The following is a 25,635-nucleotide window of genomic DNA, read 5'->3' on the forward strand; positions in this document are numbered from 1 at the left end:
CTGGGGAGAATCCAGACTAAAACCTGTTATCTTTTTATCACCCTCTACTAAAACGCTTAGCTATGTAAACAACACATAGCTTGGCACATAAAAGCCATACGTACAATAGTTGGCAGTATTTTACTATGAATGTGTTTGTTTGGTTTCATTTTCTTTGAAAAACAGAATGATAAATATCTCATCAAAGTCTGCACCTTATGTTTCAAAATGAATTACTGAGAGAATTTCAGATTAGCTTTTTCGATCCTGAAGAGACCAATTATTAATGCCCCTTTAAAATTCTTATTTCAAGCTCGCTCTCCACATAAATTTTCCACCAACTACCTAAGGCAGAACAGGAAACTTTTCAGTTAACTTGCAGTTTATCAATGTACTTAAATGTCTTCAGTTTCTGCAATTTCCCAATCATGATGGTCCAATATTCAGGTTTACAGGCTGCTTCTAGTTTAGTGCTCGTTTGTGGTTGAATAAGAGTGATACGGCTACAGATCTCAGCACCTCAAGAGCGTAGCAGGACAGACCTATGGGAAATAGTCCCCACAGTAGGTTATATCAAAGACTAGCATGTAATCTTACAGTAGCAGCACTCTGAGAATGAACTATCAATGGAGCTCAGCCTTGACATGTTTAAACAAGTCTATCCAAAATGCAATAATTCATCCTTCCATTTGTGGAGCTGAACCAGCAACCTTGTCATGGGCCGATTCCACAATTCTAAAGGAAACGTTCCATCATTAACCCTTCCTGTTGTTGTGTTTTGGAAGGCAGTCCAGTGTCCCATGATAAAGCATAAACCAAACTTAAAGGTGTCAGACAAGCTGCAGGGGAGTAAAAGCTGAGAGGTGTAGGGACTTCAAAAGAGACCTGAAGGGCAACAGTGAGGGATAGAAAAACATTATGGATTTTTTTTTTCCTGCACTTACAGCATTTACTATTCTCCTTTGTGGTCCGCACCTGGAATGCCTATCTGGCTTTATGAAAGCTGTGTTCCATTCAAAGGGATGAAGGGTGCATTGAAAATGGATATTATCTGAAGTCTTCCTCTGCAGAAGCCTTGACCGCTTTGACCCGCAGCACTCGTTACACTCATGGTGCGATCGCCGCGTGTATAAATCTGTTCCACGTGGAGCTCAGGTCTTTTGTTCGGCATTAATTTATGTCACAGCTTCTCGTCATCCCTGAGGTTCTTCCGCTCGATATATCGCTGTCGCCGCTTTAATGATGATATGATCCGTGACACCTTCTCATTGTGCTGCTGTGGGGTCTGTAAGCTTGGTTAGTTTCAGTGGGGCTCCTCACTGTGGGTTCTGTGAAATAGCGTACATTCATACCTGTGTGTGTGTGTGTGCGCACATTAAAGAGCTCTTCCTTATATTATGATTCTTCATGCTCTGCTGCTCTGGTCTGAATTGAAATGCTGAGGAGTTACAGTGAGATCAATAGACCTGTAAATCCTCGGGCTTCGTGATGGCTATTGATTTAGTATTCAGGTCCTGGTATCTGCCTCGAGGCTGGCTAGGAACTTGTTCTGAGGCATAAATGTCTCTAGAAAAGGAGGAGTTATGAGATGGATATCTGGTTTCACTCTACTACACACACCCGCATGCTGCTCACCTACTGCTCCTGTTACCATCACAGGAAAATTAGTCAATATGCAGCCCCTCAGACGACATGCATACAATCTTCAGCTGATGCGAACTGAAGGAGTGATGCCCCTTAACTTCCTCCTCTTCTGATAACCATATTAGGGAGAACATTAAAGGCCCAGTTCTATCCATACCACCAGGATTTATAACAAACTACTTCAGAATTTTTAACAAAATATTACATTGGCACTCCTGCATAGATTCCGTTAATGGAAAAATCTTGAAAGATTTCAGAGTTGCTGAAGTTTTCATCCTATGCAACCCTCATATGAATCCTACTGTTCAGTGTTTCCGAATGCAGTCCTAGAGGGCCCACAGTCGGCCCCTGTTTCCGCTCCCCCTGAGCTCCCTGCCAGACAGCCCACATTTTTGCTCCCTCCCAGCCCCCAGTATGGCAGAAAGGTGGACTGTCTCCGCGTCCCCAATGACCGGAGTGGGAAACACTGCTACAGTTAGATTTGAAACATATTTTTTAATGTTTGTTTGTTTTAAACCAATGCTGCAATTTTCATAAACCAGTCTGCAGGGCACTTAATCTGCATTTAGATTTATTGTAATATATTCAGATTCATTTTGTAAGGCAGTGACTCTTTACATTGAGACAGGCAGCACTTTAACTTCACCCGTCAGAGTTCCCTGTGAAGATTGGCTCTCTCCTCTTTTACGGGCCCTTCAGGATTGGTACGGTACGGAGATGAAGGCATTCCCTGAAGCAGACCATGGCGGCAGCAACATTAATTAGTCTTGTACGTCAAGGTATTTTTTCATCCTGCAATCTCTTCTTTGGTGAGATTTCCAAGCACGTTGGAGCACGTTCCAATTAGAGAAGCTCGACTGCCACATGCCGGCCACCCTACAGCGAAGGCGGTCCTCTCCCCCACCTGTCTCCGGACGATTCCGTTCAACCTTTTTCTGTCATAAAAACTAGATGAAGACTGCTTTCCTACCATAACAGAAAGAGGTGGCCTTCACCCAATTGTATATGAAAAGCATGCCTGAAAATTGTATATGTATGTATGTATGTATGTATGTATGTGTGTGTGTGTGTGTGTGTGTGTGTGTGTATTATATATACACGCGCACACACACACACATACCAGTATAGCCAGCTTGAGGGATAGATAGAATTGGGGAATCAGGACAGAAAGCAAACTAGAGACATTATTGAACCTGAATAAGGTCATCTGTCAGTACAGCATAAAGCTGAAACAAATGGAAAGGAGAACACTGACATAAGATAAAAATGCCAAACAGCAAGTAGATGCGAAGAAGCATCAGTGGGCAGCAGACCCTGTGAATTAAAAGTGAAATCTGAGTACCGATGCATTAGAGAGCTTAGTCAGGGTGTTGGCAGCATTGATACATAAATCACCCTTGAAGACTTAATCCACCTCGGCCTTTAACATCGAGAAGCCAAAGACACAACGGCACTTTCCAGATTCATAGTGCAAAGCCAGCTCACACACAAATGACACTGCAATCCCTCATCATAACAATAAACTTAAATTACAGCCCCACCCTCAAGTGTCCCGAAGTGGCATCAAGTGAAATCATGGGCTACTATCCATTCTACCCAAATTCACATAATATTACCTTCACAGGTGAATAGGGAACTGAGCAAAAAGTGCAAGGCTGTTATATAAAATACAAGCACCAGAGATGTAAATCAAAGGGTCCTGCACATTGTGAAATTAAATGATTCTCTTAGTAAACACAGTTACTGATGCATATGGCTAGGTTACACAAACATCCACATGCATGTGTGTGTGTGTGTTTGTTTATATATATATATAGATTCTGTTAATGGAAAAATCTTTAAAGATTTCAGAGTTGCTGAAGTTTGACAGTATGACAGTACTTAAATAAAAAAGGCGAGGGCGATATATGGACCAAAAATCATATCATGATATTTATCAGCTGAACAGAGATGTACGATATATATCTCGATATTTTTCCCATAAAGTAATAAAAAGACAAGTCAGAGCCAAAAGTCCTCAATGACATGCAGGCACTTCTACTGACATGAAAAAATGGCTCAGAAATAAACTACGATTAAACTATATTATGTCACTAACCAGCTCCTCTTTGCTAGCCTGCTTCATGGCTGTGTCTGTCTCCATGCTGTTGCTCCATGCAGGACTTGTGAGTGGGGGGGGGGGTGTAGTTGTGCGAGAGACGGATAGGAAGAGCAGAAATAGGCAAACTGGCAGCTCCATAATTTTAAAGTAACATAAACTATATTAACATAAATGACATTGTGTCATCATATATCTCATATGAAAGTATATCAATGTAATACCCATACCACACACACACACACACACACACACACACACACACACACACACACACACACACACACACACACACACACACTCACTCACTCACTCACTCACTCACTCACTTCCTTTAACATTTTGTTCAGCAGATGCTTCGTCTGAAGCGACATGCCCCAATTGTATCTCTCATGGGCATTTTTTAAATCTGCAAGTTAAAGTCCTGCATAGTGGAATACTTAAAAGTAGTTTTAAATCTACATATACTTTTTTTTCTAAAAAACCAAGTATGGCTTCTGTTGCAAAACAGATTTTCTTGTGGAGATGTACAATAATGATGAAGGTCAATTTTCCATTTACTGAAGCCGCTCGTCCTGTTCAGGGTCGTGGGGGTGCAGAGCCCACTCCGGAGGCTATGGGCGCAAGGCAGGGAACAACCCGGGATGGGGCGCCGATCCATCGCAGGGCAGTAATGATGATGGCTATCCAATTAATTACATAAAATATTGAGTGGATGACCAACTTTACCTAACTAGACTGAGGGCTTCATAAACAGGAGTTAAAACAGGTATGAGAAACCTTAACCTACTTGAAAATTTAGTTTGAAAGCTGTGCTCGTTTTAGTATGGAAGTTAATAGAATAAAATAAACAAAAAAACTACATTAGATAGGTTGCCATTCTTTCTTTTTGGCAAGCTAATGTTAGTCTTTTGGATCTCTCCTGTGGCAAAGAGATGAGTGTTGACTGCAGGACTGAGATATTAATGTCTGTTCTTTTCCACATAACAACGGAACCACACGATGAGAAGGTGTCATCTCTTCGGAGGGGGGATTAGCACTACGCCCTCCAGTTTGCTTGCCTGCTCCACTATCTCCTCCCTCTCCCCCCGCCGCAATCGGCCCAGTTCACGCAGTAACGCAGCTTCTTTCTCTCGCAGCTCCCCTATGAGCTCAGAAGCCAGGGCTCCACATGATCGGGTGTCGGGCTTGGAGCGTGGCGGCTCTCGCAGACGCGGCCTGTAGCTCCTCGTCAGCTTTGTGGGAGCGAAGGCCTCTGCGAGGTCCTTGAGTCTGGCTCTCACTCTCCCCTGGATCTCAGCCTGCTCTAAATGAGGGACCCCAGCAGCATCCCACAGCCTCTCCTGTCACAGGAAAAAGACAGCAGGAAGAATTCAATGTACTGTAACGTGTTGACATCACAGCAAGGGATACAGAACAATCCAAGTGATCAGCTTTACTGCCGAAACATTTCGTCCAATTTAGGCACAATAACTGTGGACATTCCTCTAATGATGGTCTTCAATGAACTCAAAATTAAGTTGCAAGAACAGCCATGTCATCTCATGTCACAGATGGTGACCTCACAGGCTGACTAGATGACTGTTGCTGGTTTTCTGGACACTGGCAGATCAGACTCAGCACCAACAGATTCAAAAACAGTTTCTTTCCAATGGACATCACTACACTGAACACAAAAAAGCATCATAAATAACTCCGGTTCACTGCCATACAATAATATATGTACATTCTGCTGATGCTCACGTGCCGTATGCAGAGTGGAACTGCATTTTTTTATTACTGGTTTCATTTCATCTTATATTTTTTTTAAATATATATTTTTTACATATTTTATATGATATATTACTGTTTTGTTTTGTGCCTGTGCAATAATATGTATGAGTGCCATTCAATCTGTTTTTCATATTTGTTTTTCCATTGTGCACAGTGATGCTGTTCGTTTTCCATACTGTGTGTGTCATCGGCGTTTATGAAATGCACCCGGCTGCAGCGGCGCTCCAAATTTCATTGTAATTTTTTACAATGACAATAACGGCTTTCAACTCTCAAGAGAAGCGACCTTAAAACAAAAACAACAAGTCACCTCCTGTACCTACCCTCCCACCCAGTGGTTCCTGGACTTCTCCCGTAAGTCTTATAAATACCCACTGTAATGTCCATCTGGGATTCTTTTATTCTTGCTAAAAGTTTGTTTTGTGGGAAAAATAAAATGAATTAAATAAAATAAAATGAATTAAATAAAATCAGAAGAATCACCATTATAGTATATGCCTAATTTTAATGCTAGGCTTTCAAAACAGTGACATAACGGACATTATAAGCCAGTGGCTGTGAACTCTATTTCTAATGGGCCAAAGTGCATGCAATTTTTAAAATATGCTCTGCTTAGTCATTGGACTCAAGTGATTATTACAGTAATTGGACCAGCTGAGCTGTTTTTCTCAGTGTTAAGACTTGACAGGAAAATCTGCACACGTCACAAATTAGGACCAGCATTCATATCCACTGTTCTCAGAAAAGAAAACTAATCAGATAAACACAGTTTCAACAAGTCACATAAAATGGTTTAGCAAGTGGCAATAACGAGACCTCTTCTTGGTCTTTAGTGACCCCGAGAGCGCCCAAAGAATCCAGACCACTTAGATGTCATTAGCCTGAACGCATGATGCACTTTAGATGTCATTCTCCTGAACGTAGGATGCACTTTCACATTAACTCGATACACCAAAGGCGTCCCCTTCGCACTTACTCTGGATGGGGCTCTGCTCCCTGGCTCCGCCCACATGCCCCTAATCTCCGACAGCAGCGAGCGCAACGTTGCTGAGAGACGCTCCACGTCTCCCTTGTGCCCTCTCACTTGCCGGCGGCCCCCGCCACTGGCCAAAGTCTTCGGCTCGGTTGCGGCGGCCTCCTCTGGGACAGAGAGGGGGGGGTCGGCCAGCTGGGCATCAATCACGCTGCCCTGAGCAGTGAGGAGGAAAAGGCGCTAAATCACAGGGAGAGATGCTTAATACCAAGGAGGTGCAAGTTAATGACTCAGTATGAAGCGGATGAGCGATGCCCGCAATATTTCATAGGACTGATTTCCTGTCCTCAAGTCCCTTTATAAGTGAATGACAATGTACAAATAGAATTTAAATGATTAAAATAAATAAATGTGTAAATAAATATTCCCCCAGCAAATTTCATACATATCCTTGGATTTCTTGACGAACATGGGGGGAGGGTTCATTTTTTTTTTAATCAGTTTTAGACATCTTATGTAATTATAAATCATCTATAAATGTATATGCCTGAATCTTTCGCTAATGAAAAGCACTGGATAATGAGAGAGGGTCAGAGAGAGAACAATAAGGATGGATGGACCCACGCCAGCCCCCCCTTGCATGTTAACTAGCAGCAGCGATTCCAACCCAAACAGCTCGCAGAGCAGAGAAGAGCCCTAGCCAAATTACGGGCGTCGTTTAGCATTCAGAATTCATATTCAATGGAAGCCAGAAACACGAAAACCAAATCACTTTTGAAGACATAGGTCAGTGGTGCTTTTACGCCACATAATATCGATCCTCAACACAATTTTAAAAATAGAGGTATAAACAGAACCAACATCAAAAGATGCTGCACAGCTTCTGATCTCTTAAAAAGATTTAATAAGGTTTAATAAGATTTAAAAGTGCCATGGTTGTTCAAAGCAGGAAAATGAGGGACTGTTTTGGAGTCTTAAACTTTACAGCCCATTCAGACTCTAGGGAATCAAATGGCAATGGATCATGGTTGGGGTAGACAATTGACTGAACAATACTGGAGAGGAATCAGGGAAGGACATACCATCCAACTCCAGAACAGGCCTTCTAAGAGCTTCCAGTCCAGGTATCTCTCCAGAACACGGGTTCCTATCTGCAACCTCTCCAGCTCCTACAATCAGAGCAGAATTTCTCATCTTCCTCTCATTCCTTTGTCAAGTGACAAATGCTCAGCAACCTACTTTGCTGTACTGGATTTATATGAAGTACAAAGTAATAAATGACATAAGCCAATATGAACAAAAAAAAAATTACGTTTTCAGACCACTGACCATTCCATAAAAATACCAGCCGTCTCTGTCAAAGATTCATCACTCCAGCTGTCAAAACACCCTCTCTATCTGTCACTCTTGCCACCCCCATTATGATCAGTATGACATCGGCTTTTTCAAGCTGACAAAGAGCCTGAAAAAGCTCATAAACAGTTAGTCTATAAAAGGAGCACAAAAATAAAGTTTAAACTTGACAAAGATGAAAAAAATGAATAGTGCCACTTCAAACCTGCTTACTACCTCGTAACACTATTACTTCAGAAAAATAAAAATAAAAAATCCCAATCTGAACTGCTAATTCCACTACTAGAATTGGTAAAGCCAAATATTTAATATATATATATTGGTTAGAACTCTTGGTCGCGGATGAGCGATGCTTTGAAAGTACTACAGAAACCACAGAATGTATCGCTTTATTGTCGGGCCCCCTGAGCTCTGATGTTCAGCTGGATTTCAGAGTGCAGGAGGGCCGTGGTACCTTGTTACGTCCTGCGACAGCTGTGCTGAGGTGGGTCTTCGCATCGCGGTGCTGAGAGTCACCAGTGCACCTGGTGGAGTGCAGGACCTACAAGCAACAGCAATGTTCCAGTTACTCCATTGGATGGCGACGCAGATGGAGACCCAGGTAAAGCTTGCGTGCCTGGTGTAGCAGCCTGGCTCTTTCCTCTTGTGCAGCCAGAAGGCTGCGTCTCATGAAGGTCAGCTTCCCGTGCTGCCACTGCAGCCTTCTCAGAGCGCGCTCCCACTCCTCTGCCCCTAGGGGGGGCTCTTCTTCTCCTTTCGGGGTAACGGGGGCATCGAAACTGCTGGGTACTGTGAAAGACATCTGAAACAAACCCAGCCTCATGTGCTTACTCAGCCAATGCAAGCCAGCATCCATTCAAAGTATATGGCATTACATCTAAACATTTTAAACACTTTTTAAATTGAAATTAATTGTCAATTTGTAACAATTGTCCTCCATTTTAACTGGGTGAAGTCCTTGAAAAGTTTCCCATGTTTGTTCTAATTTAATTAGCCCCAAAGGCCCTTCAGAAAAGACACACATAAGCACATTCGTCGGATAAGCTTAGCGTTATCTGCTCAATGGGATCTAAAGAATTCCTAGAAACTCCACAAACGCTCCCAAGCCCTGCTTGCACTCACTGGGCTGGTACCTCAGGGCTGTCCTTCCTGCAAATGAAGTACATCTCACAGTCATTGGCTGATGTGGTTTTTTTTTCCCCTTAAGCAATTATTATTAATGAATAAAAAAATAAATGGATGGATGTATGTGTGTGTATATATGTATGTATATATTTATTTTCTTTTCAGGAAGATGACCCTGACATTGTCTGCCTCGGCGTAATGAATTCTCATCCTCCCTGCAAAGTGCCCATGCAGAAGCCTCCAGGCATGCAGTAAGTAACAGAGTACCTGAGACCACTAGAAGTACAGCGATGACACCTGGTGGCTTCAGAGAGCTGAAACAGCGGCACCAGCTGCAGCAGCTCAACACTGCTTTAGGAGGATTATGGGTAAATTCTTGATGTCAGTAACCCATAGTGTATGCAGGCTTTCATGATAACCACCATCTTAACACACAAAAATGCCCAATATCAGGACAACTCACCTGAAAGGTTATCTAAATTTGCTCCAAGTACAGCTTGTGGGATATCCATTTAAAACAAAAATTATATCTAAAAGAACTGGAACAAAACTATTTCTATAATTAGGCGGCACACTGATTCAGTGGCTGATTCACACCTCCAGGGTTGGGGGGGGGTTGCAATTTCACCCCGATCTGTATGTATATTCAATCAAATTAAAGGAGCACCACATGAATGAAATCCAATTATTTCGTGTACTTTTGAAAAGGTGTCAATTTCGCCCAGTCCATTTCTGGAGTTCTTTGTGGAATGATGTCAGATTTGACTTTTTCCTCTGCCTTTTTATGTTGTTCCAATGCAAACAAAAAAAAAATAGATGTGTGAACACCAAATCATTAGTACAACAGCTATCTGGGAGAAGTGGTGCATTTTCCGAAAGTAGTGGAGGGGTGCCTATATTTTTGGCCACTCTCACCCAGGGACTGTTAAACTGGTGTCTATAAAGTGTGTGTACTGAGATGGGACTGGCACCCAGTCCACAGTGTTCACCTACTGTGTGCCCTATGCTGGCAGGGATAGGTGCCCCCACCCTATGACCAGGTACCAGATAAGCAAACTGAATGAGGGATGGATATTTCCAGAAATTAAAAAAACATAATAATAAAAGCACACTAACTGTCCAGTTTTTAAAACAACAGCTTTTCTACATTTAACAAGGAGGGTATTTATGTCTTACAGTGACCCAGAGTTGTCATTTTACATGTATGGATCAGTTTTATTACCCTGTAAATAGACTGCAGCGTTTGCAAACTACCAGTAAGCTTTTTACGTAGCTAATTTTAGACTTATATTGCAACAATATAGATTTGCTGTAACATTTCTTGCGTGAGCATCAGAGTCACATCAGATGTGTGAGAATTGGCAAATCTGGTAATATGGCCTTTAATCAGGCAAGCTAAAATGTCTGCTCACTGAATAATAAAAGTGAGAACAAATGAACAATCACAGTCCAGGTTTTGTATTTTTCAGATAGTTCTCTCGAAATATAGAGTTCACATTTAGTTATGCTATGAAATGGACAGTTTTGTTCTTTCAAATTTTAAGCAAATCGTGGATGCAAAGATAAAGTCCAGTGTAAGGCACTTACTCTGGTCACCCCTGGCAGAACATCTGGGCCCTGGGCTGCCGTCCATAGAAGGCTCTCCAGCAGGCTTCCTGTGGATAGCAGCCACCCCAAGGCAAGCAACAGGTCACGGCTTCCAACTGCGTCCCACTGGCTCCTGTCACCACGCAGCCACTGGGCTCCATACCCATAATGCACCAGCATGCTCCTCACTAGGCTCACCTGAGCACCTGAAGTACACAAGCCAATAATGATTAGGAATAAAAGTATACTAAACCACTACCACTGCTACTAGGGAAATACCAAACTACTACTACTAATTGTTATTATTATTATTATAATGAAGAAAAAGAAAGAAAGAATAATATTTGTAACAACCTAGATCGGGCTTATGTGGAACCTGGAATTCGCAGTCAACTGCAAAAGCCTTCACATAAATACTGTACAGCAGCTGCCACATCTCCGGTACCTACAACAGAAACACAAGACACAATGCGAATTGGCAGATTATCAATGGATTATTAGGTAGACCCAAAATTAAAGTTATCAAAGTTACGAGCTGCTGTTATTTTTGTATTATTTACTTGATATCGTATATTCACGCTCAGAGAGACAGACACAGCGTATAGTTAGCCCGTTAGCGTTTATGTATGGTAAAATAACTAGATGAGGAGCCGGTTACTAACTAGACACCTGTTAAGTGCAACATATGGATTTATGCGGTTCTAACTGTACTTATTTACAACCATGACGACGGTTAAACAACGGTCGAACTGGCTGGGCTCTTACCGCATCCGGCTTGTTGAATTTAGCCCGTCTGAAGGTCTCTGCTCCAGGGACAGACTGAACTCCCAGCGCACACAGAAGTTTACAAAGAGATTCGATCACCTCTTTAACCTTCAAACTTTTATCCCGTTGCATTCTTGCGTATACTTAGCTGGCAAGATAACGTAATGTAATTCAACTTTCCCGGCAGATAAACACAGCGTGTGTCGTCATGGAGACTGCGTCACGGACAGTATTTCCGCATGTGACCGCGCACGAGAGCGGAAGTGAACGCAAGACTGTCTTTACGTATCACAGCGCCCTCCCATGGCAGCCAATAGCTGCACGCCAGCTGTTTTGATCTAAGGCCACTTGAAATTAATAAATTGTTTTACATGACTCAAACTTCTAAAATATTGGTGAGTAGGGGATTTTATATTTTATATTTTTAGCGAAAAGACGAACGGCAACAGAGATATACTAAAACTAGAAAAGTTCTCAAACAGCTCGCGAAGGGTAATATTACTCCGTATATTGATGCCCTGCCAAGATTTTAATACCGTGGGCCCACACACAATCTGACAAACGATAAAAACCATTGTCCGAGAAGCGTCAAATTGAAAAATCCGAGGCTGACATTAAAGGTTTTTCACCAACAGTTTTTGAGGTGAAAAAAACGGATTTTTTGAAAAATATAAAATATAAAAAAAATCGAGGCGGCACCAAAAAATTGAGGCGGGCGGCCATGTACAACAATTTATTAATTTTAAGTGGCCTAATGATGGTGTCTTGGTGTGTATCACCGTTCCTTTGCGCTTTTATGGTCGAGATTTGGATCCTTTTTCTTTTCGGTGTGTGGGGCTGCCATATTTCTTCCGGGTGTTCATTTTTCATCCCGCAATGCAAAGACATGTACTTAAAGTATTTGTCGTATTTGTATTGTCCGTAGAATATGGTGTCCTGTGCTGTCAGCTATTATCTCCAGCATCACACCCCCACCAACCCCCTTTACTGGCTACATGGCTGGGCGATAGATGTATAGACTTCACTTAGAAAATATGGCAGGTGAATCAAGCAGCATACAACATTCCTGTACAAATAATGTGGTGAATGTAATGTGTGCAAATACAACAAGATGGGCAAATAACGAAAATAAGATAAGAATCAAATCATTAAACATGTTTAAACATCAATTTAATGGAAACATACACTACAGGACACATTAGATATCTGGAACTGTGGATATCATCAACTAAAATGTATAATAATTTATACAAATATGCATAATTTAAGCACAGATAAAAATCACTTTACAAATATAATTTGGTATATTTTAAATCCATATTATATATCTATTTTTATTTTTATCCAACCCATCTGTAGTGTTTTACATATAAAACAGCATAAAATGCCCTGACAAAATCAACACCATTGTAAATACCAGTTAAGTATGGCGTCACCTAGCACTGCATGAGAACTAAGAATGTGCTACTAACAACTTTATCCCAAGTTAAATGCAGTAAATGCTACATGGTTGCTAATAGTGCATGTTTGTTTTTATCCTTCAAAAGAAAAAAATTAAAATCAAACCAGTTAATACGGCTGATATGAGGAAAAATTGTGCATCTCTACTTTGACACCCTGTATTAGTCAGGGTTTTGAGGTCTACAGTTCTCTATTCAAACATGTCAGTAATTTTAACTACAAATAATAATAATAATAATAATACACCTATCTAGTTTATTAAACATATCCATTGCATAAATTTAACAAAGTGAAAACATTTAGAAGTACCAATGTGCTTTTCAAAAATCATTGACACAGTATAAAACCACTGGACCAGATTTTTCCTAGACACTTTCAGAAGTAAACATTGTAGCTGCTTTAATTTAATTAGTCATTACTGAAAATGTATTGGTACTGGACCGTGTTAAATGAAAACATAACAGTAAACACGTCATACAAACGTTATATGGGTGATGTTAACTGTCTCCTTCTCCATCCTCCTCATCTTGCTTGATCACAGGGTTCCCTAAAGTATGAAATGAAACAAAACAGGCTTGAAACTACTTCAGCTGATAAATAGCTTCCAATTTAAGAGTAAGTCCATACCTACAGGCAGCATATTCACACTTAACAGGTTAGAAAATATATAGATGAAGTTTCATAATTACAATCAGATTAAATATTGTTCCATTATCAATTGTAGAAAGGAAATGCGATCATTCTCACCGTCAAGTTTCTTTAGCTTAGGGAGCCTTTTGGTGGCTTCCTCAATCCAATTTCCTTCAGCAGAATACTTCTCCTCAAGTGGGTTTCCCACAAACACCAGATCAACCAGTGCAGGAAGGTCTGCTAGTTTAACATACTCGGCTGCAACAACATAAATACGGTCAGTACAGTGTCTACACAACACTGCATATAGGGCTCCGATATCATACTATGTTTCTATTACAATTATGTGCCGCATAACAACGTTTCGGTTAATAACAGTCCACATATACTGTGCCCGTCTCTTCCTCAAGATTATAATGGAGTCGAAAATTTCCTTTCACCTAGTGACGTCGTAGCCGTTGTAACGTCACAGTGTAACGCAAGTGTTTGTGCTGATGCTAGTGTCAACAAACCTACGGCGCTGCCCGTCATGTAGAAGTACATGTACAGTTCATAATATGTCATGATGATAATAACTATGGGACTGGTGTATGAATTATTCATGCTATACCATATAGGTGTAGTAGGCTATACCATCTAGATTTGTGGAAGTACACTCTATGATGCTCGCACGACGACGAAACTACCTCGTGAAGCATTTCTTACAAGGTACCCTCATCATTAAGCGACGCACGACCGTACTGGTGTTGCTGAATTCCCCGTGTTCAGACTGTACTCCATGTTGTTCTCACCCCACTCCTTCACAAGGTTGTTGGACATGTACAGAACTTTTAGCTTCTTCATAACATGAATCCCCTTCAGCTTCTCAATAAGATTGTAGGATATCCATAGTTCCTCTAGAGTATCTCCCACCGCTTCCTGCAGAGAGAGACAGCGGTTCTCTTGTTACTGTGCATTTCTCATAAATGAATCCCAGCACCCTTAGGGATCGGACAGCTTACCAGTCCATTAAGATTCTTTATGTTGTTTCGTCCCAAAGACAATATTCTTAGATTTTCTAAAATGAGAAATATATATTTAAGTTCTACAAAACCTTCCCTCTGTTTTAGTTTAAGGTATCGACGCTTTTAGACACTGACAAAAAGCAGCATTCTAGAAGACACATTCATGGACACATTTATCTCCAGCTCATACTCACTCAGGCCGTTCAAGTTGGCAATTTTCTCAATGCAGTTAGTAGATAAGGACAATCTCCTGGACAGAGGCACACAGAGAAATGAGGAGGAGTTCGGGAACGGGGTGGTAAATTCACAAGGGCTCGCAGCAGCTGCCGCTCATCATTGCATAAAACAAGAAAAACGTAATTCAGTTCCACACCCAACGGGCCCAGGACTTTACAGCACTCACTCGCAGTTGATGAGGGTGGACAGGGAGGCATCCATCTTCTCAAGGGGCGGGATCTGAGCATACAGTTTCACGGCCTTTGTCTCCCCTGCTCTCTCCCCAGTTTTTTCCTCCTGATGAACCACAAAATAAACAACTTAAGCCAATTTAATTTCAGTCTATGTAAGACCTGGTCAAATAAATTATATTAGCTAACAGCTGTCTCATTACTTTAAAAATGTATGCAGTGTTGGAATTGTGCATTTTTATGTTATTTTTCATAATAATAGATGACTGTGTACATTTCTACTAACATTCGAACCTGTAAATAGCTAACAGATAAACAGCCAGAATAAAGTCTAAAGAATTACATTTTTATTATTCCACTTTAACTTCATTCCAGACTGGTTTCCTGTCAAACTGGTAACCAGTCAGAGTTCAGGAACTTTTTTACTATTCACACCCTCCAGTCTGATGATCTTTTTCCATTAGCAGCCAAGTTTAGTACTCATACACATATTTTGCCTGACATACACTGCGTGGTAGGTGTTATGTCCGGCAAACAGGCAATAGAGCCGTGAATACGAGTGAACAGGATTTATTCTGGGTAACAAGGCAGACAGGGGAGATCGCAGCGAACGACGTCAATGACAGACCTGGGGAAACAGACTTGAACGCGGACTAAATACACAGGACAGGGTGAACAGAACAGGCAACAGGCGATTACAATCAGGAATTAACACGAGGTAACGAGGGGGGCGTGGCACACACGAGGATCATATGAGCAGGTCATGACAGTAGGTTTGTATTTTACTTGTATCTTCTCTTCAGACCAATATTTTCAGTACAGATTAATCTCCAATTAAGATTTCACTGTTTAAAAATATAGCAGAATAAGTATTTTGTATTAGCACTCTCTGTTTAGGGTAAAACAGGAAACCGGGGCTACTTCACCATAGAGAGCCAACTGTTATTACTATTAAAATGGACCAAAAAAGAACCAGAGCGAGACGAAAGATAGTAAACTGCCTGTCAAAGGAATGCAAAATAATCAAAACGGACAAACTCTTAAAACGTGATTAACGCACAATCAAGCATTTTGTGGCCAACTGCCAAAGAGGACGGAAGACGCAAATTAACTGCCGAAGATTCGTATCAAAATTCTTCCAGAATCCTTTTAGCGTTAAGTACCACCATTTTTCAAAACTGCACACTGAAGAGAATCTTCGTAAGTAGTGGGCGTCGTGTGCTACAGTACACAGCATTGCTAAGGTCCGAAAGCCTAAACACGACCTCCACTCAATAAAGCACAAGCTGAAACATCAAGGATAAACACGGGCACGTCTCAAAGCCGATTTCACAAAGGCTTTGCGTGGATGGAAACGTTCTTCCAATATCAAGAAGATGGTAGAGCAGCGATGGTATAGGCTGCAATGACCAGTGATGAACTTGCAGGACCTTTCTGACTTGTAGATGTTGCAAAAATTCCAAGATCTACTGCCATTTTTTTTTCAAAGGCAACCTTTTTCAAACACCATTATAAGAAGAATTCGATAGCTCTCGATAAGGTTATGATTTTCATGAAGGACAATGTCCCTTTCCATCATATAATGACCTGCCCCCTTTCATTGCCTGACTAATTCCCCATTGAGAACTACTGGGGCTTACTAAAGAATGTGATTTACCAAAGTAGCAAGTTCTCAGCTTTAATTAGCGGCTTCAGCTAATACAGTAACATGACTCAATCAAACACTTCACTTGCTCAAAGGAGAACAAGCTAATGATAGTCACTGAGAAGAATGGTGGCTATACTGGACATTAAAATCGGCTAAATGACCAGCATAGAATGCCTGATAATTTGTTATTCTTTGTATTAATGTTGTCTAATAGATTGCCTAAGAGTTCTGCACACTGATAATCACGTTTTTCTTTTCTTTTTGTTTATGACAGAAATAATGTAACATATTCTCTATAAATATTTTGTAATTTGAGTCATTGGCTACCCTGAAGATCAATTTTTGCATCATTAGAGACTTTGGTCACTCTTCAGAGCCAACATCCCTTCAAGACCATGTTTGACCTCCTGAGGGCACAACTCTTCAGTGAGTTTCCTAATTTAACTTGGAAATTTAACTTGCTTTGGAAAATCTTCAATTATAAAACATCCTCAGATACTGCAATAAGAAATCTAACTAATTTCACGCTCACTAACAAACTATTTTAGGCATTATATAAGAGTATGAGACACAAAACTTCAAAAATATTCACTAGGTCTTGGCACCATGGAAGTTCAGATCTGTCTGTGATATTATATTTTGAGCCTGATTGTGTTTTGCTAGGTACAGCCCCATAATAAGGGGAGAGAAGGCAGTTTCTTATACACTAGATACCATGCTGAAGTATTTACTACGGCAGTAGCTGTTCCTCACCATGCAATTGTGAATCAATTTCAATGCATCGAGAAGCACTTGTTAATTGAAAAGCAATAGTTGGTCTTTGCAAATTGATGATTTTTTTGTCATTGTTATTAGAACCCATATCTTACAATCAGATTCCAACCATCAGGAATTCGTTCTCATTCAGCTAATGTTAGTTTTACAGAAATCCACAGGCGTGTTCTAAATCAGTACTCAACTATTTGAAACCAAATTTCTCCCCATCACTAATAATAATGTTATATCAAGGCATAAGTATTGCAGAACTATTATCTAATATAAACCAAGTTGACCGATCCACATTTTTGCTTTATCCCAGTTCCCAGAACACCAGACCCAAGCAATCAGGATAAAACAAAAATGTGGATCTGTCCAGTGTGCCCTGAGAACTGGTTTGGGGAACACTTTGTCATAGTAAAAAACTATTTATTCACCTATAGTATATGTAATGTCAAATCTAAGTTTAAATTCTTTTCATGGAATGTCCATGTCTGTAATATTGATTATGCCCAGATATAGGGTAATGTTTTTAAAACGCATAATAACAGCTGCATTGTGAGATTAATACCCTAAAAACCAGACTCGGTTCCTGATAAGAAACCACACATCGAACATTGTAACCAAGTAACATGAATATGTAAAAGTCTACCTACCCATTTTATTAAAGCTTCTTTTATAGTTGTTGCCTTTGCCTTAGGGGGTAAAAATCACAAAAACAAATTAGTCACCATCTAATTAAACTATTAAATGACATTAGTTGATTACCGACGATACCCACCACGCCTAGACATTAAAAATGTAATGAACAAACCACTGTTTTTATCACCTTGCATTTACTCGTCTGTTATGTATCTTGTATTTATTATCTGTCTGCATTGTGCCCTAATTGCTAGTTGTCTATTGTCATGGTGTCTCCAACAGCAGCAAGCTGTGCCAACAAGCTTCCCACCGGCCTTGTAGCAATAAGGATGCTGATTATTATTCTCAAAGCGGAACATGATTTAATAATGATTTAATATCTGTGCCTCGCCATATACCATATAGTTATTTACCTAAACGTATGGTAACTACCGGACAGCCGGCTCGGTAACTGGCTGTTTCTATTTTCATTGACCACGTTTGCAAAATTTTCATGAAGAAGTTAAAAGCAGCTGTTTATACTAAATATCGACGCTGCCAGGGTGTTAAAGGTGCCAGCGAACGGGGAATAGATGTTCATTAGTTGCTGTGTTGCTGGCTAACTGCTAACGCGCAATTTAATGCGTTGATTTCTAGTGATCGCTGAGAATTGCTACAGCTGCTCATACAGAAGTTTTTAATTTAGCAACGCAATTATTTGCTAGCACTACATAACTGTAACAGCAACGCTTCTGATGCTGATCTACTGACCTTATGGCGGCGTGCTGGTAGCTTTAAGCTACCCAGCTAAACGCTATTAGCTCGACTGTTGTTACTAGATTGTGCAAACAATCGAAATACTTGGTTCTGTATTTGTATTTAGTTATTACTGAGACGTGAAATTTGCCGCGCATGCGGTTAGTAGCGACATATAATTCAGCGATTATGTTGCTGCATAGATGCAACAGAAGGCTGTCAGTTTCACTCACCATGTTGTGCGCCCCGTTGCTATGACACGGAGGTACGTCACCGAGTCTGCGCTGTACTGATGTTGGTGTTTTCTCAAAGCTTGAGTACTCACAACATGACACACAAAAACATATTTGTTTTGCAAAGAATAATGCAATGAGTAATGAGATGACATAATGAAAAATAACGCAAATTAAAAATATTGCAAGATGTATCCGATACACTGTCAGAAAAAATACCAATCTGCATTTTTGAGGGCACAATTTTTCTTTTAATTTAATCTTTTAACTGCTTGTTTTGGACAGTCACCACAGCAGCATAGCTCAGACAGCACAGAGCCCCCCCCCCCCACCCCCACCCTGAAGGGATACTAGATGGGTATCCTTTTAGATTCCTGAACTACCTCAGCCGACTTTAACTGGTTCTATTTTAGTGGCCTCTGTCACAGTCAGCAATTGTATTCGCATCTTTGTCCTTCAGAAACCATGACCATCAGGTTAGGGGTGTACACTGACCAAGAAAGTCTCATCTGATGACTTTAAAGAGCAGAAATGAGCTCTGGGTAACAATTTTGTACCATTGGGGGTACAATAATGTTGTTTCTACCTTAAGGATCAAAACTGTACCCTTTTTCCTGATCGTGCAGACATCGTTTTGGTCAGGTCTGCACCTTGATATCTTGCTTATGAACATCACACACAGGTGTTGCGACAAGATCGGACATCCCACCTCTCTTGGAAGTTCCAGGAGTCTCTCGAAAATTGACAGCAGCTCCCTGACACCCGCAAATGATGCGCAACGTCCCAGAAACCTGTCGGTCCGCTATTCAGCGGTGGAAAATTAGCCCGCAATAAGTTTTACTGCTTCAGCCTCGCCCCAGATTTCACCACCACTGTCTAGCCACGGTCAGCAAATTTTTCCCGCCCACCTGCCCCCTCCTTAGTCGGCAGTATAAATACAGTATTACAATAATACCAGCCAAGCAATGGCCAGCACCCCCCGCCCTCCTACATGCCCCTCATCTGCCGCCCTGAAATCAATATCCCTAAGATGGGGTGTGTGCAATATGCAATCTTGCCAGAGGCCAGCACCCACCCTCAAAGGGCTTGATTTTGTGCTAAGGATGCTGAATCGACACTTATTGCATTCATACATGGGTAACAGCAGGCAGAAGTGCTCCAGAAGTATGAGCCAGGCTGCATAGTTATACGTCTTCTCCAAGTCCACAAAGCATATGTAGACTGTGGGAAGGAGAAGGGCTGGTCCACCCCTTCACAGCCAGACTGGAATCGACATTATTTCACATTGTTTGATGTTCCACCACAAAGTCTTCTCTCCAGTATCCAGGTATAGGCTTTCTATGGGAGGCAGAGGGGTGTGATTCGCCCCACTGCTGGAAATCACCATCTACAGAAACTATCATCCCTGGGTGCCACTCCAGAGCTACCTTACCAGCCTTCCATACAAAGCTGAAGAAGTATGTCAGGTCAGCAACATCCAGTGCTTTCAGCATGCACAGATTTCATCTTCCACTCCAGCCATCCATCACCTAACTGTCAAAGCAACCTCAGCTTCAAATTTGGATCCACCAGAACCTTCCAACATTGCCTCCTGGTGAGAAGGCATATCCACTCGATTGAAGAGTTCCTCAGAGTGTTCCTTCTGCTACTCATCATTATCCCTGGAGTCAGCCAGCATGTCCCCCATCATGTTAAACACTGTCTTAGCAAGGTTCCACTTCCCCATCCTGAGGTATCACACATCTTAGGGGCAAACTGATAGCACCTCCCCATGGTCTCTTCAAAAACATACCATGCCTGAAAATGCCTCTGCTGCAGTATTTCTGCCCTGCTGGTTTCTTTCAGCTGTCTCTGGAGGCCCCGTGCAAGCAGTTCCCTGCTTCCTGCTTCAGCTTGACAGCTTCCTTCACCCTGAGCGTCTGCGAGGTTACCGCCATGACAGGTACAGACTCCCACCTGGCCATATTTCTTATGTGTGTTTGTGCGTGCATGTATAAACAATATAGTATAATTTACAACTATTTCTGAATCACTATCTCAATTATTTCCATAATTTAGTAGCACCCAGATTTCTTTCAATTCAATTGAATTACCAAACATTCTTTAAGGTAGTAACATGGTCTTCACACAACATAACTTCACTTAAGTGTGCATATATTACATTCTTCTTTTTTTACACATTTACAGCTGACCCTCTTCTCACCAACATACATGTAAAGGTCTTGACATTAGCAGAGATTCCCTTTGACATGAAATCGAAGACGAATGGCAACTTAATAAGGACATCAGGGAGCCTCTGAAATGCAGATACAAGCTGTTAAGCTTCTGGTCTGTTGAGTATGCTGCAGTTCTACACAATGAACACTGGGTGGCACTATTACAACAATAATATCTTTGAATTGACAAAGGGGTAATTATGTTGGTACCACTTAAAAATGACTGAGCTCAGTCAATGTATTCAAGTTTTTCTCTTTAGTAAATGTGTGTCTTTCGAAGAGTATAATGAAACATCACTTTACATTCATTATGAGAAAGTATTTTTTCATATCTAGACAAATATGATTCATTCCTGTCATGAAGATCCTCAGTGAGACAAATGGTGTCTTAGAGAGACAGTAACATAACATAGATGCTAAATTGACTGGCAATAATATATATATATATATATATATATATATATATATATATATATATATATATATATATATATATATATATATATATATATATATGAACTGGTCACGTGATTGTTTGTTGGTCTACATTTCAGTTGACCTGATAATAACTACTATCTTTCACTGTACTTTGGTTATATAATTACAATATGCTTGGCCCTGGTGTAAACACAAATTAGACTGTAGAGAATGAACTGACTTCGAAATCAAACCAAACACCACCGAGACTCCCCCCGTCACTTTGGGACACGCAGCTGATAAGCATTTTGCCGGGACGTAGACTTCGGCTGATTGTTGTTTATGATCATGGTTGAGGAGTCAGGCTGCGGGATCAGGCTGTGGACGTTGTCCGGGGTGGGGGTGTAATACAGCGACCTGACGCTAGCATGCGCAGTACGACGACATTCCGCTCGGTACCTCCTCCAGAGCAAGGCAACAGTAACTATCTAGACTACAGCTTCTTCGATACCCGTTTCCGCCTCACTTTTTCTCCAGATTTTTAAACGACATTTACGATTTATTGCGTTAAATGTCACTAGACCTTGTGGATCTAGAGGAGGGTCCAGGGTGCCAAGTCAAGGTAAGATATTAATGCCCTGCGTGGGTCTGGTGAGCTGACCCACTGAATCAATGCCGGGTGCCTTCAGTAAGTTCTCTCCATCCTCGGCCTGTTGCTAGCTGCTTGCTTGCACGTTTGCAGCTGTCGGGATCACGATGATAAAATAGCGGTAGCTGCCGATCGCGCTTCCGTTACCGTACGTTCGATTTCACCTTCCAAGTACAAATGCATTGAGGAAGAAAAAAGACGAGTTTTTGTAAATGTAATGTAACAAAATATCCGAGATCGCCGCTGTACTGATATGTTTTAGATTGTTTCATTGTTGCAAGACACAATGAAACTGCTACTTTCTTTTCTTCAGCTATACCGTACGTGTTTGCTTGTTGTTTTTCCTTTTGCAATTAGACAGAATGGTTCGTGAGCAAATCGGAAAGGGTAGGTAGAGCAAATATTTATGCCGGACCTTATGTGAAATGGAAACATCTTGTAATAATGCGGGTGTCTGTGCTCAAATCAGAGATGCTCACACTAAGGAAAGCGGGCTCGACTGACTGAAAGTCAGCATCCACCTCGGGGGTGTACGTGGAAAAATGGGCATTGCTGACCAACTTATTTAGGTATTGCGGTGCGTTTGTGGTTATTTTGGGTTTTTTTTTTTAGCTTGTTTTCTGGTTTTGAGCCGGCACACGGCAAGCCTAGTTTCGTTGCTGTTTCACATATTTACGTTTTTGTGGTATGTGGATCATAATATGCCTGTCAGAGTTAATATTTAATTGTACGTTCCGGGCTCTGAAAGTCAGTACGATGGCTCAATTTTACGTTGTGGCAGCGTTTTCCTAAGACGCGCAATCAATAGGAATTCGCTGCCCAAACCAGCATCACAATTATAAATCTTTATTTAATAACGCAATCTTACACATTCCCTGTCCAAATAAGGGAAAACAAAGCGCTCTAAATTTTGCATTTCGGCACAACAAGCAAACCCTTGCCATTATTACTTAAACCATTCTTAAAATCTGCCGGGCTGGATGGCGATTTAATATGACAAGTAGTGAATGTGAAACGAGTCCCGATGATCAGTGTCGTACTGGAAACGAATGGATCAGAAACGTTTAAGACCAGCGGAATGACACAAGCTTTGCCGTTTGACTCCGTTGACTTTGCCGAGCTGCGGTGGGCACCAGCTCGCCGCTCGCCTGCCAGCCGCCGCCGCGATCGCACTGCACGGCAGGACGTACCCGCATGGGTGGTGAGGCCTGCTAGCTCGGCGCCGTAAGATCGCGCTCGGCTTGCGGGCTGCTTTCGCTTTTGACGGGGGAGCTTTTCGGGGCTGCGTCTTTGTCACCCACCATCAAGCGGGGACGCCAGTGGAGGGATTTTCAGCGCGCTGCTGTTACTTTGTGTACAATGTCATAAGAAGCCTAGGACGCCCGGTTCTGCACACTGCCGCTTTTGTTGTTTGGCTGGGGGGGAGGGGGCTGGTATTCCAAGTTTTTTTCCCCACCCACTATAGTTTCTTTCTCCTCCCAATGGCACTTGGGATTGTCTAGCTTCGGATCACACCCCATGCGGCACTCACCTATGTGCGCAGGTAATGCGGGTTTACCTTCTGTCGTCAGACACTGTATTGTAATACGGTCCATTCTTTCCGATTGCTGTCTCTGTGACCAAAGGGAAGCCCGGACTCTACAGTATAATGCTGTCTGTCAGTCTCCAAAAAAACTGGTCATCTGAGCTCGGACAGGTGTGAACGTATTAGGTTTCAATCATTGTTTTTATGACAGCTATTCGGGATGTGTGATGAAAGATTTATGTAGTCTGGGATGACAGTTGAGAAGTTATTTATGCGTGAGAGAGAATTTATCTCCAGGGTGCCATTTAAATGTCTGGATAATTCAGCTCAATGTTCAAATCGTCGTCGTTTAGTTAGGTTTACTACTACACAGTTTAAAGTCACAATTAGTCAAGGGCACTGGAACACCCAGAATGCTTCACTTGGTTGGTGCTGTTCACGCTTATTGAAATATTATGCTCTGCAATAGTTCGCAGCCAAATAATATGGTTGAAACAAGATGTCACGTGACAACTAGAGTTAGGGTTACCATTGAAGGGTCATTAAACCAAATTGGGCACTTAAAGAAACTGCTAGGAGTATTTCGATAAAGTTATCTGAAGAGTGTTAAATTTCTGAATGGAAACGACAACTTTTAATATGAGTTCTTGTTAAGGCAAACCTTTTGTACTGTCTGAACAATGGGTGACAGCCAAAAAACTGAATGCTCTCTGAACAAAAAAAGAAGCGCTGAAAGACCAGCCCATCTGTCCAAATATAGTACTGTTTTTGAAGCCACAATAATGTTGGTCAGAAGCGCTATATGCGCACTTCAGCAAATGTTTAATTAAATATATTTGTGGGGGCTGTAAATATGTTGACTATAACCTCCTGCAGTCCTTGTTCTCTCAATTATAACCATCCCAGTGAACTAGAATGAAATGTAAGGTGTTAAGATGTATATTAACATGCTTTACGCTGAATAATCCCATTAACACATAGTGGTGGATTACTGCACGAACGATTGCAGCACTAGTGTGAAGCTTGTACGCTTCCCGCGAAATCACACATTAGCGTGCATCTTTGTTGAAGGTGTGATTGAGAACTTTTTTTTTTTTCTTCCTTGCTGAAGGGCAAAGGTTGCTGGCCGGAGAGATGGGCCGAAAATCACTCCCTCTTATAAGCGCTCAAGCAGCTGTAAGCAGCAATATCGATAGCTACTTCAGCAGGCTCTATGCCTCCGTGATAAAGTACTCCCCCTGCTGCTGAATTGGCATAGATGAGGCCGGCTTCTACAGCAGACTTATAAGACCTATTGTCCGTGTAAAATGCCGTGTGTCAATGCATTTGAGCACAGAAGGAGGGGGTGGGGGGGGGGGGGTAATTGACGTAAAGCTCCATGCAAGCACAGCAAACACAGCTGTTCAGAAACCGATGTGTTTTCCTTCAAAACACATGCAGGACAGGAAAAAGTGCGCAAAGGTGTGGTAAACAAACAGGAGCTTGCCGGGCGTGTCTTACCTCCCCTGTCCTGCCCTTCACACCCTTCCAAGACCCTTGCCTGCGTTCTGGGTTGCTGGTTCTATTTAGTTTTGAGTCTGTTTACTCTACTGTCTCCTGCTAGGCGGAAACCTCGCGCCACGTTTTAGCCATTTTCCCAAGATGACATTTCTCTGAACGATATTGCATCCCTCAGCATTTCCTTAACATGAAATGTTTGATGAGTGGGGCCATATGTCTTGCGCAGCAGGTGTGCACCTTTTGGGCAGCTTCTGCGTCTGCTCCGTCTGCGTCTGCTCCGTCTGCGTCTGCTTAGCCTGGGTGCGATCAGGTTGCTCCATCACCTGTAACTGGTGTAGTATGTTTACTAGCATCACTGACATGTGAGTTACTGAAGCAGCGTGTAAATATTAGCAGCGTAGATTTCTTTAACGGCAGACTGCTGATGATGCACAGTGAAGACCAAAGTGCAGTGAACACAAACTTGCTGTTAGAGTGACTTCCCTGTTTGTCGTAGTTTTGCGGTTATATACCAA

At 41.7% G+C, this 25,635-nt stretch overlaps 3 protein-coding genes across 7 annotated transcripts in view; 1 reads left to right on the forward strand and 2 right to left on the reverse strand.

Moving 5' to 3' along the window:
• Positions 1-2,177: 2,177 nt before the first annotated feature.
• On the reverse strand, positions 2,178-11,553 carry tedc1 (tubulin epsilon and delta complex 1). The gene is made up of 8 exons (XM_023825331.2): positions 11,298-11,553; positions 10,887-10,977; positions 10,533-10,738; positions 8,437-8,622; positions 8,275-8,361; positions 7,550-7,636; positions 6,471-6,683; positions 2,178-5,064 (listed from the first exon to the last, which is right to left on the reverse strand). Exons 1-8 carry the CDS (start codon positions 11,427-11,429, stop codon positions 4,735-4,737), a joined length of 1,332 nt encoding a protein of 443 aa, XP_023681099.1. The 5' UTR covers positions 11,430-11,553; the 3' UTR covers positions 2,178-4,734.
• Positions 11,554-12,450: 897 nt separating this feature from the next.
• dnal1 (dynein, axonemal, light chain 1) lies at positions 12,451-18,928 on the reverse strand. The gene is made up of 8 exons (XM_023825332.1): positions 18,814-18,928; positions 17,860-17,898; positions 14,796-14,905; positions 14,587-14,642; positions 14,390-14,445; positions 14,180-14,306; positions 13,506-13,646; positions 12,451-13,305 (listed from the first exon to the last, which is right to left on the reverse strand). The coding sequence occupies exons 1-8, from the start codon at positions 18,814-18,816 to the stop codon at positions 13,256-13,258; spliced, it is 582 nt and encodes a 193-aa protein (XP_023681100.1). The 5' UTR covers positions 18,817-18,928; the 3' UTR covers positions 12,451-13,255.
• Positions 18,929-21,864: 2,936 nt separating this feature from the next.
• The window catches only part of fut8a (fucosyltransferase 8a (alpha (1,6) fucosyltransferase)), a 61,448-nt gene continuing 57,677 nt past the window's right edge, over positions 21,865-25,635 (forward strand). For 4 of the 5 annotated variants that reach the window (XM_023825296.2, XM_023825295.2, XM_023825299.2 and 1 more), the window contains exon 1: positions 21,865-22,068. The gene's annotated coding sequence lies outside the window, so the exon portion shown is untranslated. The remainder of the gene's footprint in view (positions 22,069-25,635) is intronic. The other variant, XM_072699045.1, reaches the window with a different exon arrangement.

This window comes from Paramormyrops kingsleyae, chromosome 14 (assembly GCF_048594095.1).
Source record: "Paramormyrops kingsleyae isolate MSU_618 chromosome 14, PKINGS_0.4, whole genome shotgun sequence".
In the NCBI taxonomy this organism is placed as follows: domain Eukaryota; kingdom Metazoa; phylum Chordata; class Actinopteri; order Osteoglossiformes; family Mormyridae; genus Paramormyrops; species Paramormyrops kingsleyae.

Bases quoted from the DNA above. Each gene is read 5' to 3' on its own strand.
- tedc1 (XM_023825331.2), bottom strand. From the start codon at position 11,429: ATGCAACGGGATAAAAGTTTGAAGGTTAAAGAGGTGATCGAATCTCTT. The intron at 10,739-10,886 runs GTTGTTACAAAT...TGTGTACTTCAG, and splicing joins TCCACATAAGCCCGATCTAG to GTGCTCAGGTGAGCCTAGTG. The intron at 6,684-7,549 runs GTATGTCCTTCC...CTCACTGCTCAG, and splicing joins GCCTGTTCTGGAGTTGGATG to GGCAGCGTGATTGATGCCCA.
- dnal1 (XM_023825332.1), bottom strand. The intron at 14,307-14,389 runs GTAAGCTGTCCG...CTCTCTCTGCAG, and splicing joins TAAAGAATCTTAATGGACTG to GAAGCGGTGGGAGATACTCT. The intron at 13,306-13,505 runs GTGAGAATGATC...TTCATACTTTAG, and splicing joins TAAGCTAAAGAAACTTGACG to GGAACCCTGTGATCAAGCAA.